This window comes from Muscardinus avellanarius (assembly GCF_963383645.1).
Source record: "Muscardinus avellanarius genome assembly, chromosome: 3".
Classification (NCBI taxonomy): domain Eukaryota; kingdom Metazoa; phylum Chordata; class Mammalia; order Rodentia; family Gliridae; genus Muscardinus; species Muscardinus avellanarius.
This window is the reverse complement of record NC_137788.1, coordinates 141,536,239-141,554,260: the sequence shown is the minus strand read 5'-3', so window position 1 is coordinate 141,554,260 and position 18,022 is coordinate 141,536,239. Positions and strand designations below refer to the sequence as shown.

The 18,022-nt window shown below is 43.6% G+C and overlaps 1 protein-coding gene across 2 annotated transcripts in view; it reads right to left on the bottom strand.

Moving 5' to 3' along the window:
• SCAPER (S-phase cyclin A associated protein in the ER) overlaps positions 1–18,022 on the bottom strand; it is a gene marked incomplete at both ends in the record, with an annotated part of 288,797 nt that overhangs the window by 33,919 nt on the left and 236,856 nt on the right. For both annotated transcript variants that reach the window (XM_080692276.1, XM_080692277.1), the window contains one exon: positions 4,420–4,657. In XM_080692276.1, the coding sequence (XP_080548402.1) occupies positions 4,420–4,657 (238 nt within the window). The remainder of the gene's footprint in view (positions 1–4,419; positions 4,658–18,022) is intronic.

The window sequence follows — 18,022 nt, the reverse complement described above, 5'->3', positions numbered from 1 at the left end:
GAGCAGAGTTCTTATGTAACTATGGCTTCTAGGGAGAGATCATACAAAGCTATGCAGGTTCTGTCTGCTTCTCTTGGAACATGTGTTTGTCCCATTCAGGGCCCAGATACCAGGACATTTTGAGAAGGCTGTGTCACACAGGAAAGCAGTTTGTAGATGCTTTAGACAAGAGTCCAAGGTGAACCTAGTCTTTGTGTTATCCTAGACATCAAACAGGAGCGAAGGAGCCTCCAGATAATTTGAGCACCCAGTTGTGTGAGGCCGTTTGGCCCTCCTTCCCCTGCTACAAGCTTTGTGATCCTCTCGTGGAAGTCCTATTATCATGGAGCAAAGATAAGTCATCGCCACTGGGACAAGCACTGTCTGAAGTGTGGACTCACAGAATCTGTGATTGGAGCCAGGTGTGGTAGCACACTATAGTTCTAGTACTTGGAAGCTGAGGCAGGAGGATGACAGGTTTGAGGCTTGCCTCAGCAAGTTAGTGAGACCCTCTTTCAAAAAAAGGGGTATATATAACTTAAGAGGTAGAAACCTTCCATGTTTAATCCCTAGTTGCACACACACACACAATCATAATAAAAGTTATTTGTTTACCCCACTAAGTCAATGCATTTTTTGTGGTACTGGGGATTGAACCCAGATACCTCTGAGCTACACCTCCAGTTTTTTAGTTTTTATTTTGAATCAGAGTCTTTTTAAATTGCTAAGTCAGGACTCAAACCTGTGAACCTCCTGTCTCAGCCTCCCAAGTACTGGCATTACAAGCATGCGCCTCCACACTCCGCTCTTCTTCATTACTTTTATGTATTAAAAAAATGTATATAGTGTATATAAATGTATATGGTGTATATAAATGTAATGGTGGCGCATGCCTGTAATCTCAGTACTTGGGAGGCTTAGACAGGAGGATCGCGGGTTTGAGGCCTGTCTCAGCAACTTAGCAAGGTTCTCAACAACCTAGTGACTCTCAACAACCTGTTTCAAAATGAGAAATTGAAAAAGGGCCGGCGGTAGCTTAGAGGTAGAATGTCCCTGGGATCAATTCCCCACTCAGTGTCTCTGTCTCTCTCTCTGTCTCTCTCTCTGTCTCTCTCTCTGTCTCTCTCTCTGTCTCTCTCTCTCTCTCTCTCTCACACACACACACACACACACACACACACACACACACACACACGGGGAATAACATAGTATTCAATGGTAAATGTAAAGGGCCCAATGCTAGTCATTCTGGGCATCATGTCCCTTCGCATGCTAGTGAGGAGTCAGAGAAAAACGTGCTGATCTTGGGCACCAAAAGGATGGCAGCAGAAACTTGTGCCGGAGACAGGCCTTCCTGGCCCACGCTCTGTTTCAGGTTAAAGAGAGCTACGGTAGGAAGAGAAAGAGAGAGTGATGGCAAGATTCACTAAAATAAAAGATAGGAGAGGCAGAACAAAGCCAAAAAGAATGGAAAAATAAGAAGCAAAGAACTAAGCAGCAGAGAAGAGAGAAGAAAAGGTACCAGAGAACTGTGAGAACTAGCCAAGAAAGGGCATTCCACGTGAAAGGCAGGACATTTGATTCTGAAAATGGTTGGGGTGTGTGTGTGTGTGTGTGTGTGTGTGTGTGTGTTGCTGAGGACTGAACTCAGGGGTTTCTACCTCTGAGCTACGCCCCCAGCCTTATTTTATTTTGAAATAGGTTCTCACTAAGTTGCTGAGGCTGTCCTAGGATCTGTGATTCCCGTCTCACAATCCAAGTACTGGGATTACAAGTGTGTACTGCTAGGCCCAGCTGGCTGAACATTCCTGAGCCACCCTCTTATTTTTTCCTGATGTTTCTGGCAAAAATGGCTTAATGGGCACACTTTGTGTTGGAAATTGCAGTTTCTCCCCCTAGAGAGGAGAAATCTTGGTTGAGTCTGAAGTGTTCCAGAAATAAACTTTTGCTTTTCATAACATTATTGGCCATTGTGCTTACAGGCCACCAGGAACAGTGTGGGTTGGGGTTCAGTGGTGTTCCTTTTTATTTCTTATTTTTATGATGCTAGGGACAGGACCCAGAACCTCATGGGTGCTAGGTAAGTACTCTACCACTGAGTTGTGTCCACGGCCCGACGGTGCTCTTTTATGAGGCAGTACAGGAGAAGCAGGACAGAAACCTAGGGCTCCCTGACATACAGAGTGGCTGTTGGAATGGCTGACCTAATCTGGATGCTTATTTATCATGTGGAACACGCTGCAGCACTATTAATCCCAGTCAGAAGGCCCAGGACTCTAGCAGCTAATAGCTAGTTTTTAGATATTTGTTGTTCATAATCTCTGATAACAAAGAAAACCACTCATTTGGACCTCACTGATGGGTAGATTTCTGGACTCCATATCCTGAAGAACTAAATTAGGTTCCTTTCCTCTGATTTTCAAGATGTTTCTAGACAGAATAAAATGGGATTGAGAGCCAGGTGTGGTGCTGCATGCTTGTAATCCCATTACTTGGGAGGCAGAGATAGGAAGACTGCAGGTTTCTGGGCCATGTTCAGCTACTTAGTGAGGCCCTCTGGAGCTTAGTGAGACCCTGTTTCAAAATAAAGAATAAAAAAATCAGGCTGGGGGTGTAGCTCAGAGGTAGAAAGACCCTGGGTTCAACCCCCAGTACAATAAATAAATAAATAAATAAATAAATAAATAAATAGGATTGAGTCTTCATAAGACATAGATGTTAAGTTCAACCAGAGGCAAGAATTAATGATGTTTTATGAATTATCTCTCCTGTTAGGGTGGCTACCAACTCCTGGAACTCTACATATCATGTAGTTAACACCAAACACTAGCTCAACTGCAATGAAAACAGAAATGCACTAACCCTAAAGGAGGGACTTCTGATCCTACGCCAGATAAACTAACTACATAGTTGAAAAATATGAGATCCAACAATACAACTCACTAATTTCCTTTTTGAGCAGAATGACAGGAAGGCATCAATTAAAGAATTGCAGCTTTTTCATAAGCTACAAAACAGAAATGTTTCTTCCATCTTCAAATGGCAAAGATCACTATTTTCATACATTTTAAAAATCTCTATAACCTTTTCCCCTATGAGCAAAGCAATTCATCTGAATTATGGGTTCACAATCTGCCAAGTTTGTACCTTTTTTTAATGAAATTTCTTGATAGTTAATAAACTGAAAGGAAAAAATCTACTCTTCAGGGCTTGCTCTGTTCCAAAGGTTGTGTTTTTGAAAATTAAATTTCCTATATGAGAAAAGAAATCTGTTTCTAAGCTGACAGTCTGGTGTTATATCATAAAGCAATTTTTCTTTCTTTAGTTATAAAAATGTAATTTATAGGAGTTTGCACATTTAACTATGCACATACTTTACACCAAACACAAATCGGTTAAATCATCCATAGAAAGTCATATCAAAATAATGTATTTAATTTTGGTTTTGTTTATATAAAAACCATTACTTTCCTTAATATTTAAAAGTTGATGGGATGATAATACCTTTATCAAATGAATTTAAGACAGTGATTTATAAGTAGCACTGAGGGAAAGGCTAAACATTAGGGGTACAGAGTCATGGGTAACTAGTCCTGGCTCAGCCTCACATAACCCTTGGCAAATTATTTAATTGCCAGCTTCTCCATCTGTAAAATGGATATAACAGGGCTGGCTAGTTATGTAGCTCCGGGATGGAATACCTGCTTATCAAAGTCCAGGCCCTGGGTTTAATCCTCAGTATTGAAAATGAAAAGTATAATAATATATATTGCATGGTAGTTAAGAGAATAAATAAGAAGATACATGTAGAATATCTAATATAATTTCCAGAAGATAGTAGATTAATAAATGATACATATTTCATTATACTTTATTCCTTATGTCCCAATCCCAGAGAAGAATCTCACGTCATATCTATATTAAAATATTAACTCTTAGCCAAGCATGGTGGTACATGCTTGTAATTCCAGTACTTGGGAGGCTGAGATGGGAGGATCACAGGTTTGTGGCCAGTCTCAGTAACTCAAGGAGACCCTCTGAAATTTAATGAGAATCTGTTTAAAAAATAAAAGAATCAAATAGGGCTGCAGATATAGCAGCCTATACTAGTACCACAAAAAAGAAACAAATGAAAACAAAACAAAATAAAAAGGCCCCTCTTGCCTGGTCCAGTGGTACAAGCCTGTGATCACAGCTACTCAGAAGGCTGAGGCACAAGCATTTCAAGTTCAAGGCCAGCCTGGGCAACTTAGTGAAATCTTTTTCAGAATAAAAAATAAAAATGACTGGGGATGTAGCACAAGGGTAAAGCAGCTCCGAGTTCAATCACCAGTATTGGAAACAAAAACAAAACCCAACAAAAAACAAAGCAAATGAAAAAGCAAACAAAAACATATTAACTCTTGGTTGTCTAACGTCAACACAAATCAAAGGTGGTACCTGAAAAGCAGGCAGATCCAGAGCTGCAAAGCTGTTGAAGAAACGTAAACTCTGAATGGCCACTTGGACGGTGTTCTGGGTGTAGCTGTCCTTGGGACTGGCAGTGCTGGGGTCTGAGATGGTGCCGTGGAAGAGGACACAGTAGAGCATGTGCAGAACCCCAGCCAGGTCGGTGGCCTGAAGAGCAGCGGTCAGCCCCGTGGGGTCTTGGCGATTATTGTCAAATATGCGGTGTGACCTGACGAAGAAACATTCAACTCTTTGAGAGAAATCTAGCTTTAAAGGATGTTAGCATTTTATAGGTCAAATGGAACAAGACAAGCAGACCGTTAAAAGCAAACCATCTGAGTTGTGTAATGAGGTAATAAGAAACCTCAAGGAACAAATGCAGTGTACTGTGGCTTCCCCTCTCTTCCCCTGGGAGAAGGCGCTGCAGCGTCGGCTGAGCGCTCTGCAGCCCGAACTGAGGTTGCCCCACCTCCCGCCCTTTGTAGCCTAGTCGTCCTATTTTGCTTAGTGACTACATCTGCGCCATCTGCACAGTCTGAGAGAACTTTTGGGCTTCAAAGGCCAAAGCACTGTAGTTCTCTTTCTGGATACAAGAAGGGAATCTGCTCAGGAGAGGCAGCTCTCAGGAAAGCACGAGGCCTCAACAACCTGGCAGTGTGCTGGGACGCTGCAATGGGGGCAGTTCTAACGCCTGAGCCTGGGTGGCAGGTTGCGGGGGGGGGGGGCAGGGTCCTAAGAAGAGCAAATGCTGGATCAGGCGTATGCAAATCATCGTGAAGTCAGCTCAGCATCGGAGGCAGGCAGTGACATGGATGAACAAGAGGAAGCAAGTATAGTGGCAAACGCATTTTTAAAAGAAACAGTAAGGCTTGGAGGGTTTGCTAAACCCGCCTCATTATTGAACCTGGGCATACATGAAGCCCCCAGGGACCAAGAACAGGCATTCATAGCAGACAAGACTGCCTCTGCTCCTCCCTGGAAACTGCGGAGCTTCCCCTGAAGAGCCTCTCCTGCAGCGCTGCTGAGACACTCTAGGTAGGCCCCTTCTCATCTACGTGGGCTCAAGTGTGCCTGCCTAAGGTTAAGCCGCACACTCCTTTTCGCTGGCTGTTCACACGTCGCACTTGGAAGCTGGTGGAGTGGAACAGGGCTTTTCTATGATTCTTAAGAACCCCTCACGGATTCTCCTACTGGGTCTGAATCTGCTAAGATGCAAGGTCTGGAGCTTTGATACACACTTGCTGTAACCACTACACAAACCCCACGACTCTCCACGCTGCTCCAAGGGAGCTCCTCGCCCTCCTCCCTGGGACTCGGCCTTTTCTCAGGCTGGGGAGGGATGAGGGCTCCATGTCCTGCCTGTCTTTCCTTCATCTTCTAATGCTACGTACAACACTGAGAAGAAGTACCGCCACATTTCTCTCCTGGGATGACACCCTTCCCTAGTTTTTAACATGAACACTGGCTTTCCTCTTTTGCGTGCTTGTCGTTTCTTTAAGTTGGAACTGGGGATGTGAGAAGGTATTCTATGCTCACCTCGCTCACTCATCCAGAAGCACTCAAGAGACGCCACGAATTGAGTAAGAGTTGGGAGGTGCTGGTTGGCAAGTTTCTAGTATCTCGTCTACTTTTCTCAATCTATAACTTGTTTTTACCAAAGGGATTTTATTACCACAGTTCAACATTTATTTTCTGAATATATATTATTTCTGATATTGCTAAAAATATAAAACTATAGCACATCCTTGTATATCTTGTTTTCAAGAAAAAATTCTCTTATGAAATACAGTCATTTCATTTATGTGACATGACCTGCTACGTACCTTCACGCCTTTCACCTCACTTTATCCTTTTAAAGTTTTCCATAGTTTGTGGGGAAAGAATTATTCTCATTTACACCCAAAGCAACAAAGACTTGAACAGATCAGGTAAGATTCTTGAGTTTATATAAATCTGTTATCAGTAAAGGTAGGGGCATCATGCAGAACTTTTTTTGGTACTGGGAATTAAACCCAGAGGCATTCTACCTCTGAGCTATACTCCCAGTCCTTTTTATTATTTTATTTTGAAATAGGGTCTCACTAAGTTGCTAGGGCTGGCCTCAAACCTGTGATCCTCCCATCTCAGCCTCCCAAGTACCGGGACTACATGTGTGTACCACTGTGCCTGGCCATGCAGGACTTGACTCTAAGGACAGTGCTTTATTCCAAAATATCCAGGCCAAACAAGAGGTGATCTCTTTTCCTTTCTGCTTTCTTGTAAGTCAAATTTTGTAATTTTGTAAATTAAGTAAATTTTGCAAGTAAGTAAATTTGTATAAAGTATATACAGATTATATTACAATCTTGCATCATCATAGAAAGACATTTTTATCTTATGGGACTCAATAAAACCACAAGTTTGAGAAAGAATATTTATTTGCTTATAGGCACTTTTGAATCTTTACACAAACTTCTGTTAGTTAATGTAAGTGGCCCTTCCTTCCATTAAAGCTGAAAGATTAGGGGTCAGACCCTAGCTAAAGACATGATTACAGATTAATGTGTCTGAGTTTATTATATAGGTTCCAAAGAGGCCTGTGTTTGTTTAACACTGACTGTCTTTTAGAACCAATGACAAGCCAGAAGATATTCTTTCCTACAGCTAATTTCTAATATGTTTTCTTTTTTCTTTTTTTTGCGGGTCTGGGGATGGAACCCAGGGGCATTCGACCTCCAAGCTATACCCCATGCCCTATTTTTTATTCTTTATTTTGAAACCGGGTCTCACTGAGTTGCAGAGGGCCTCACTAAGTAGCTGAGGCTGTCCACGAACCGTGATCCTTCGGTCTCAGGCTCCCGAATGTCTAATATATCTAAACATTCAAGAACTTAGATATAGAAATGGTTTAAAGATGCATATAAAGCCGGGTGTGGTGGAGTATGCTTATAATCCTAGTACTTGGGAGGTGGAAACAAGAGGATTGCATTTTGTAGACTGCCTCTGCACTTAGGCCGTCTGCAACTTAGTGAGACCTTGTTTCAAAATAAAGAATAAAAAATAGGATTGGGAGTGTAGCTTGGAGGTAGAATGCCCCTGGGTTCCACCCAGTACCGCAAAAAAAAAAAAACCAAACAAACAAACAAACAAACAAACAAACAAACATATAATATTGCTTCTTGAAGAATATACTCATCTTAAAACGAGCCCACAGAATATAAAGAGGCTGGGAGGGCTGTGTGCTGCTCTGGAGTCCAGAAGGACTAATGCAGACCTGAAAGGATTTTAGAGTGTTTACTTTTGATACAGCCTGAAATATAGATAATTTGTCCATGACCAGGCTACTGGCTCCAGTTGGTCTTAACTGTCAATTATAATCACTTTAAAAGTAAATGTTTATAATAAAAAGTAAAAGGCCTTATTCATATCAGGCATGAGTTATAAGCTTTTTAAAAAAATATATGGAAGATGTGGAAAATCAGGTCTGAAATTCTGTACACTACATTGAAATCTTCTACGTTTTATTCTAGATTTGTTTGGACTCTAGGACTACAGCTCTTAATGTGACATTCATTTCTGTTCATTAAAGCTACATTTAATTAGAAAAACTATGAGGCCATCAATCCTCCTGAAGAGTGCCTGAGAACCCCACTTTGCCTTCAAGGAGAGCACAGCGGGGATACCAAGCAGGGGTTGTGTGGCAGGAGCCAGGAGGAGCCATCCATCCCATCATAATATGTAAGTCATATTATGAACGACTTAGACACCAGGCTTGGTCGGCCTAAAAACAGCACTGGGTGTTGCACTAATTCAGGACACTAATGTGTCCAGAAGTTCCCAAAGAAAGTGATTTGTGTGGTAAAAGTATCTGGAAACAATGTCGTCTGAGGAACTTTTGCAGGAATTAGTAAATTTAGCTCAGAACCTAGGACCTTCTGAAGGCTATCTTTAAACTGAAGAAGCATCACACTTGGTATTTATGACCCCTGAGGAGAGACATTACCAGAAAGAACATATTAATATATTAGATAAACTTAGACAAGCGCGCTCTCGCGCTCTCGCGCTCTCTCTCTCTCTCTCTCTCTCTCTCTCACACACACACACACACACACACACACACACACACACACACACTCACACACACTCACACTCACACACACTCACACTCTCTGGGAGGTTATAAACAGATGTGAATCTACTTGGAACATTACAGTCAGTCTCTCCCATTCTTTCACACACACATACAATAGTGTCTTCCCTCCCCAACCCTGTTTCTGCTGTGGAGCACAGTACATGCGGAGAGTAGTTTGTTTAATGCAGATCTAATTTGGAGCTCTGCTGAAGGAGATAGTGATGATTTAGAGGACAGGTCAAGGCAAGAGAAAAGTCAAGCTGAAGTATATGCATATTTAAATACTGTAAGAGAGGTGAGAGAAGATGAAAAATACAGGGACAACCAAAAAGTGAGGCCATTAGGTACAAAGAGGCTCACTCATGGTTTCTGCTGAACTCGGAGGGGGCCCCTTCCCGAGAACAGCGAGAGCTGGTGAAGGCAGCTGTTTGGGATCAGCAACCGGAAGAGGCTGGGGAAAGTAAGACCAACAAAACTCCGTGGGAGCAGAAGCTAAAGGCAAGAGCTGCTCTGGTGACGGTCTGAAGGGACCCAGAGAAGGGAGATCCCAGAAAGGGGAGGAGCCAGGAGGCAACGAGCTCAGGGCAGCCCTGGGAAAACTAGAGGTGAGCGGGTGGAAGGGGACAGGGAGCCCGAGGTGAGGAGGAGGCGGCTCTGGGCTCTGACCACAGGACAGCTTCTTAGATGCTGGGACTGCAGGCGAGGGTGCTGGCCACTAGTGCTTGTGAATGGGGCACGCCCACCTCTCTAGTTGCAGTTTTCCCACACCGTGAACAATGAAGGGTGCTGTGCTGATACACGGCTTTGGCTGGTCCCACCAATAGCTTGGGCCTCTCATATCTTTAGGTTTTGGCAGCTGGGCTGCAGGAGCTCTGCTGCCTTGCAGAACAAAGGAAATTGCTTCTGCTAGAGAACTGAGAGGAAAACCCTGCCCTAGCAAGGGCTGTGTTGATGGCACAGGCCCTCCTAACTCATCTTTCTGGCTTCCATCTTGCCCCTCTCACCCATTCCTGCAGAGTAAGCAGAGGCTCTTTTTTCTTTTTATCATCATCATCATCATCATCATCATCATCATATTATTATTATTATTATTATTATTATTATTATTATTTGGTGGTACTGGGGTTCCTGGAAACTTTTCTACCTCTGGGCTACACTCCCAGCCTATTTTATATTTTTATTTGAAAACAGGGTCTCTTAAGCCAGTGAGGCTGGCTTTGAACCTGCACGATCCTCCTGTCTCCACCTCCCAAGCGCAGGGATTACAAGTGTGCGCCACCACGCCCGGCCTTCTTTTTTTTTTTTTAAACTACTCACCTGTTCCAAGCCCCAAATGGCTTCCCATCACACGCAGAGTGAGGCCCAGGTTCTCATGTCTGTTCCCATCTCCTGGCCCTACTTACTTGTCTGACTTCATCCCCTAAGGCCTTGATGCCATCACACTCCAGCACCCACCATCTGCTTCTGGAACATACCAGTCTCCTCAGTTGGAATACTCCTCCCTGGACCTTCACAGGGGTGGCCCTTCTTGGCCTCGGTGTCATCTCCCAAGAGAGGCCTTCCCTAACCATTCCCAGCTACGGGTCCCTGAGCAAGTCGCGCTGCTGTGTCGCCATGGCTACGCTCTCAAGTAGCTTATCACTAGCTACATTTCCCTCACTTGTTTACTGCCCTCCCCACACCAGACTATAAGCTCCACAAGAGCTTATTCACCAACAGCCCCAATGCCTTGACAACGGCTAGCACATAGCAAACTCTCCATAAGAGCAATGAGAAAAATAACTGCCAAGGGAATAGAAGGAAGTAAGGGAGACAATCTTGGCAAGGCAGGCCAAAGGAATGAGGAGGGCCTTGGGGGGCTCCTTACCTCAGGAAAAACAGGACATGTGGGCAGCCTTCTTCCTGTGTTAAGAGTAGAACCAAGAAATGGGGTCCTGGCAGAGGCCAATGGTGCACACTGGCATTTGCTAGCTCTGTCAATGAATAGCTATTTCCTGAGATCTTACTTTGTTTTTAGCCTGCTGCTAGGTACCTGAAGGTAAGCTACCAGGATATTAATTTCTTTCCTTGGGGAAATCTTTTACTTGAAGATATAAACACGTACACAGGGCAAGAGCACTAATGAATTTGGAAGTACAGAAATACTAGGTAAGAGGTATAGATAGTATCCTCCATCTCGTATTTCTGAGGCAAGCATCCTTTTAACTGAATCAGAGGACTGGGCTGGATTGTGGGAGAGAAGTCAAAGATGACTAAGGCTTTGGATCTTAGAATCGAGACAGATGAATGGAATCATGATCAGAATAAGGCATTCAGGAAGAATAGCCTCCTCTGGGTGGAAGCCAATGAGCTCAGGATCTGACATATTAAATATAAGTTCCTGGTAGAAACTGCCAGTAGGAATTCTGAGAGGAAATGTCTGTCAGTGCCTTATGAATATGGTTTGTGCTTTAACCTTACTTGCTCTAGCTTGATGTACTTTCTTCATACTTATTTTCTTTTGCTCTGATTTTGCATTTTTCCCCAAACAAGGAGTGTATATACTTTTGTAAGCCATCTCAGATCTTTTGGAAATAGAAAGACAAAATACTCCATCCTAGGTAAGAGGTCAGAGAGACAGACGTGTTAGTCCCCATTTGCCTTTGCATTGTCCCATCCTGTGAGGGAAGAATTATCAATTCACCTTATATGTGAGCAATGTGGGCTCTGAAAAGCTAATGAACCCGCCACAGATCACATAGTGGGGAGAGCAGGAGGCTCCTCTATCTTTCTGGTGCCGCAACCTGTGCATGGTCCTGCCCCTCAAAGTCCTTGAGTCAGTGGGAGTCTGACTCTACATGTATTCGGGACGCAGGCTGCTGCCCTAAGGCTGTGGGGGCCTGCCCGTGCTCTGAGGGCCTTCCTTTGGTCTGCTGTGCGAATGGCCAGTCAGTGGAGACTGCCCTTGAACTCTGCTCCTGTGGGATGGAGCCTGGCCAGTCCTTCTTTCTCTGGCACAGTGCCTAGTACATTCTGAGTACTCAATTTGAACAATCCCAATTGAGAGGTCATCTTTCTGTCCCTATAAGTCAACTAGGGTGTATCAGCAGGGACGGATCTTTCAGCAGTCTCTGTACTAGCACTTGCTCAGTCACGAGTACGGAGCTGGCCTGGGAACTGGTGCTTCTAAGGCTATGGGTCATCATCACTCCTTGTTAGTGTAGAGACGGTTAAGCCCCTTGGACATGTGAGCTGGGCTGCTGAATGCTTCTGGGGAGGTGACCCACACAGCGCTTGGCTCGGGGCACACATCAGGCATTCAAAAGCGTTACTTCCCTTGGTTCCACTCACCCAGTCCTAGTACATTTGCTTCATTGCCCATTTCCCAATGCCAGTAAGTCTTTTTCTTTTTTTAATGTTTAGAAAGGCAGACTGCCACGAAGCTTGACTACCCTACATTCTTTTACAAATGGACCTTGAGAGCTTGTTTGGAGGTTCTAGCAGGGGAGCGCAGCTACTCGTATACCCTTGACCGAAGACCGGTCCTCCTCTATTTGGGGAAGGTCGTCCTCTTCGATCGAGTTCAGGAGGAACGCACATGGAGGGTGAGGGAGGAAGGGGACGCCCGCCTAGCCAGCCAAGTCAGCCGAATCAAGCTGGCGATCAATGGGGTGACAGATGTTGCAGCCAGATCGCCCTCACATCCACCAGTTAAGTCTTTTGTCCAAGCCTTCTGACAGCAAAAAGTTTAGGAGTTAACAGAGATGATGCCAAGAGTTAGGGAGACAGTACCAAAAAAGATGCTGCAGAGAGAATAGAAGATAGCCGAGAACAGGATATTGGGAACTTATTTATCTCTGAAGTAGGTTAGGTGGTGGCAGACTATTGGTAGACTATTCCCCTCCCCCCATGTTACTGGGGATTGAACCCAGGGGCTTCCTTCCTAGCCCTTTTTAGTTTAATTTTGAGAAAGGGTCTCATTAAGTTATTCCGACTGGCCTTGAACTTGTGATTCTCCAGCGCCGGCCTCCCAAATAGCTGGGATTATAGGCATGCACCACTGTACCTGGTTGTATTTTTCAAACATAACCACGACAATGTTTCTGATCTCACGTTCTCCTCTGGGACCTTCATATTTTCCATTAAGGGGCCAAGGCTATTTTCTCCTCCCATCCAAGTTGTACTGGACTTTCATGACTGCCTTGTGAATACACAGTGGCGGGGATGCTGTGTGAGTCCCAAGGCAAGGTCCTAAAAGGCGATATGGTCTACACCTGTTCTTTTGCTCCAGGAGACTTGTTCTCAGAATCTAGCCATTACACTGTGAAGGAGAGCAAATTAGCCTATGCAGGGACGCCACAAGGATAAGTTCCTGCTAACACTTGGTATCAACCACAGGCACATGTGAATAAGCACCCAGACGATGCCAAACTCCAGCCTTCATCTTCTGAGGCCCCAGACTCTGCGGGACAAAGATGACACATCTTCTCTAGGTCAGAATTCCTGACCTACAGAATCTGTGAGATTAACAGGTAGTTGTTTTATGTCACTAAATTTTAGGGTAATTTATAACACAGCCTAGTAACTAGAATAAGGAGAAAAAGAGCAAATGTGAGGTAGGATATAGTAATATGAAAGAAATAAAAGAAACAGATAGGAAGGAGACATAAAGGAGAACAGATTGTGTGTGTGTGATTGAACCCAGAGGAATTCAACCTCTGAGATACTCACTAGGTTGCCAAGAGTCTTGCTACATTGCTGAGGTTGTCCTCCAAACTGAAAGTCTCTGTGTCAGCCTCTCAAGTACTGAGATTACAGATGTGTGCTACCGTGCCTGGATAGGCAACACTTTGTTGAAGCTGGCCTTGGACCTGCCATCTTCCCATCGCAGCCTCCCAAGTACTGGGATTACAAGCATGCGCCACCATGCCCAGCTAGGAGATAGTTTTTAAGTATCAAATATTCACTGGTGACAGAACGGATTCCTTAGTAATGAGTTTCCTGTCACTGGATATATTCAAATACATACTGGCAGGATTATTGGAAGGATTCAAACCTGAGTGGAAGATTGTACCGGTGACTTTAAGATTCCTTTTAGCCAACAGAAAATGGTAGTAGATTAGATGTGGGGTAAGAGGAGAAGTGAACAGAGATAATGAGGCCTGGGAGGCTAGTGATATCAGCCATAAAGAGAGAGCCAGCTGGGCACGGTGCTGCACGCCCATAAACCCAGTACTTGGGAGGATCATGGGTTAGAGGTTAGCCTCAACAACTTAATGAGACCCTGTTAAATAAAAAATAAAATAGGGTTGGGGGTATAGGTTGGGGATACAATGTCCCTGGGTTCCATCTCTAGTAAAGCACACACACGCACACCTTAGGGGGTTTCAAAACATTCTTTTTTTTCTATTCCTTTTATTTCTTGTCAAGACAACTATTAATCGCCCCTCCCATTTTCTGCCTCCTCTCTAGTACCTTCTCCACACGATGCCTGATCAACGCTCTCAGAGCAGGTCCCTTCCCTGGCCAAAGGCTTTTGATGATGGTACTGCCACTATCCCATCTCAGCAAATCTTTTTATATCAGGTCCCTTCCCTGGCCAAAGGCTTTTGATGATGGTACTGCCACTGTCCCATCTCAGCAAATCTTTTTATATACTTCAGTAGGCTTTTTGCATTTATTATTTCATTTGAACCTCATAATGATCTGAGAGGCATTAAAATCACCACCATCTACACTTCAAAGTTCAGCTAACATGCTCTATTCACATGTATATTTTTTGCTTATGATATTCTCTTGGTCCACTTTTTTTCTCAACTCTAAATGTTTGAATCCTTTGTGTCTTGCAAGGCCGGTTTAACTTTAACTGCTCTGGAAGTCAGGTAGTCCCTACACACAGCTAAGAGTAATCTCTCTCCTCTGAGCTCCATCAATGATGATAATGGTAGCCAGCCTTTATTATTTCTATGTGCCAGGCAGCATGCTAAGTACTTTTCATGTGTTATATTCCATCATCTTTATAATTCTCTGTGAACATTTGTATTCAAGGACTTACAAGGTCCTCGAGGGGACACGATCAATGTCCGAGTCTCCCAAGTCTAGTATGGGACCTGACAGAGCAAGCGTTACATAAATATTTGCTCAACACATGAATGGATAGGCAGGCAGGCAGAATTATAGTTTACCTTTGCTTGAATAAATGGTTTGGAAACATCCTTAAACACTTGAGAAGTGTTTAAGTGTCATTTATATCCACATAATCAATGGGCTATATTATAAATCATACTTATCTTTCTATGACATAGGTGTTCAGATTTTGGCTAGCATAATTTTTGTTAGTGTAGTTTATAAATAAAAAATGAAAAAACAAACATATAACAAGGGACTTTTTCCTTTGGGTAAATATATTCTTTTTTCTTTTTTTTTTTCATGGGTCTGGGGATGGAACCCGGGGCATTCGACCTCCGAGCTACACCCCCTGCCCTATTTTTTATTCTTTATTTTGAAACCGGGTCTCACTGAGTTGCAGAGGGCCTAAGTAGCTGAGGCTGTCCGCGAACCGCAATCCTCCGGTCTCAGCCTCCCGAATGCTGAGATTACAAGCGTGCGCCACCACACCCAGCTTGGGTAAATATATTCTAGAATTCAGAAAAGTCTTCTCCAACCAGAATCAGCCAGGCTTTATAAGCTCCTCTCTCTTCAGGGATGTTGTGAGGATTCTAAATTCTTTTACCTCCTGGATCTCTAGCTGTCATGCCTGGCACAGCTATGATTATAGTAAATGGCTATAAAATAGGTGAAAAGCCTCTGTTGGTCGCAACTTATAATTACACATTACTGTTCCAATCTATTGGTTCTGCTAAGGAGTCAGTACCTTAAGGGGGACTCAGCAAGCCTCAGTTAATTAAGAAGCTGACCTGAGATTTGAAAACTATCTTTTTCTTTTTATTTCTTGTTGGACCAAGAATGGAATACTGGTAATAGTAAAGAAATAGGCATTTCTACAAGTCCTATTAGAAACCATTCAATTATAGGGAATTAACAATTATAGACTGTAAACAATTACCACATTATCATTCTGGAGTAATCCTAGAGTAAAATCAATTCTTTTAGCAGAGGCCCATAATTTCACTTTTTTACTTAGAGAAATGCAAGTTCATTGTTTGACAGCAAGCCTGAGTAGAAGTCATTCACTGGCACATTTCTCCCCCCTGTTGAAGTAAAGATTAACAGCACAAATTCTGACACTCAAACTGTCTGTCAGAACACCTAGGTAAAAATGAGAAGATTAAGGGCACAATAGAGGAGCAGGGCAGAGCGACCGGCTGTAATCGCCGCACAAAGGCCTGGCCTCCACAGACAAGGGTGTTTACTCAGAGCCAGCCCTACCAATTGGTCTGCTTAATTATCTCAGGCTCCGCCAGCTCAAGAGGCAATTTTGAAGGCCTCTCTGGCTTCTCCTGTCTCTCATTGCTACTGGTCACAAAAGGCTTGGAGACAAGACTCTCTGGCTCTGGCTGGCTTCTAGTAGCCCAAACAGTATTATATCAACTATTCCCATAAAGCAAAAACCTCACATTTCTCCTCAGATGTGGCTGTGACCTAGCTCAGAAACCATACTGCATGTAACAACATGCTTACACAGGTCACTATCTGATAAATTTTATTTCCATGAATAAACAAGAAATACTACACAATAATCTGCATATATTAAAGGTAAACAAATCTAAAGAGGTAAAAAAAAAAAAACTCCCTCAACTCCTGTGGTCTGATGGTTTTCAGGAGGACTGCAGGATGAGAATAATAATAATTAAGGGGGTTATTTTTCTCCCCTCTTTCAGAGTAGCAATTCACACTGACATTTCTAGAATTTCCTAGTTAAATCAATCCAGTAAACCACTTGAATGAGTTTCTAAAGTCATTTGTTTTTATAATACTACTAACAGATTTTGTGTGTGTGTGCTACTAGGGATGGAATCCAGGGGCATTCTACCTTCAAGCTACACCGCAAACCCTATTTTTTATTCTTTATTTTCAAACAGGGTTTCACTAAGTTTTGGAGGGCCTCACTAAATAGCTGAGGCTGTCCAGGAACATGAGATCCTCCTGTCTCAGCCTCCCAAGTACTGGGATTATAAGAGTGAGCCACCACGTACATCTATACTAATAGAAATCTGCTAAGGAATTGAGGTTGAAGAAGGAAATCATACTGAGAAAAATGGTTTGAGATTTCTTAAAAGTCAGGAGTAAATCACTGATTTACTTTAAGGTGATACACACATACACACACACACACACACACACTGATTTACTTTAAGGTGATACACACACACACACACACACACACACACACACACTGATTTACTTTAAGGTGATACACACACACACACACACACACACACACACAAATACAACTGCATTACACACACGCAAAAATAACTGGATAATCCTTAGGCATTTCATAATATTCCTTAATTTGGAGACTATCTCATCCACCTTTCAAAACCTTCAAATCAGAGCTGGACATGGTGGCACATGCCTGTAAACTCAGTACTTGGAGGCTGAGACAGGAGGAGTGTAGGTTCAAGGACAGCCTCAGCAACTCAGTGAGACCCTGTTTTGAAATAAAAAATAAGATAGGACTGGTGGTGTAGCTCTGAGGTAAAATGCACCTGGGTTCCATTTCCAGTCAACCTCCTCTCCCCAAAGAAAACCAAGTCAGAAACCTAGGAATTCTGGATTCCTCCCTCCTTGTACCTCCATATCACCAAGCCCCACACTATCTCCCCACATCTACTCTGCCTCCTCTTACTGTATTTTTCTTCCTATTTCCAGGGACCTGATGGGCACTCAGCATCTCTACCCTGGCCCACACAAGGGCCTCCCTGCTAACCCTTCTGCCTGTAGGCCACTTCCAGCCAGCTCTACACTTTTTAGGAGTGGCCATTCTATGACGGAAGCTTGATTCCTCTTAAACCTAACTTCAGTGGCCTCTCATCACTCTCATCTAGCCCTTATCCTCCTCTGAGCCTCCCAAGAACTAGCATTCACGGGGCTCCTTTGACATCTCATCTTTGCCACTCTCCAAAGTCACAGCTACGTCAAACGGAACAAGACAAGTCTTACATCTCACTGAAACAATGCTATGGATGCAAGCAGATTATTTATGAGGAAGTTGGGGAGGGAGAAAAGCTGACGAAGGTGTACTGCTAAGTAGCTTACTGCTGGGGACCTTCTGAGAGGCTGTACAGAACATACTTCAGAACTGTCCCGATGCCGAGCGTGGTGGCGCACGCTTGTAATCCCCGCGCTTGGGAGGCAGAGACAGGAGGATCGCGCAGGTTCGAAGCCAGCTGCACGCACTGGCTTAGGAGACCCTGTTTCCAAATAAAAATGTAAAAATAGGTCTGGGAGTGTAGCTCAGAGGTAGAAGGGCTTCCAGGAACCCCAATACCACCAAAAAAAAAAAAAAAAAAAAAAAGAACTGTCCCAAGGAAGCTGAAA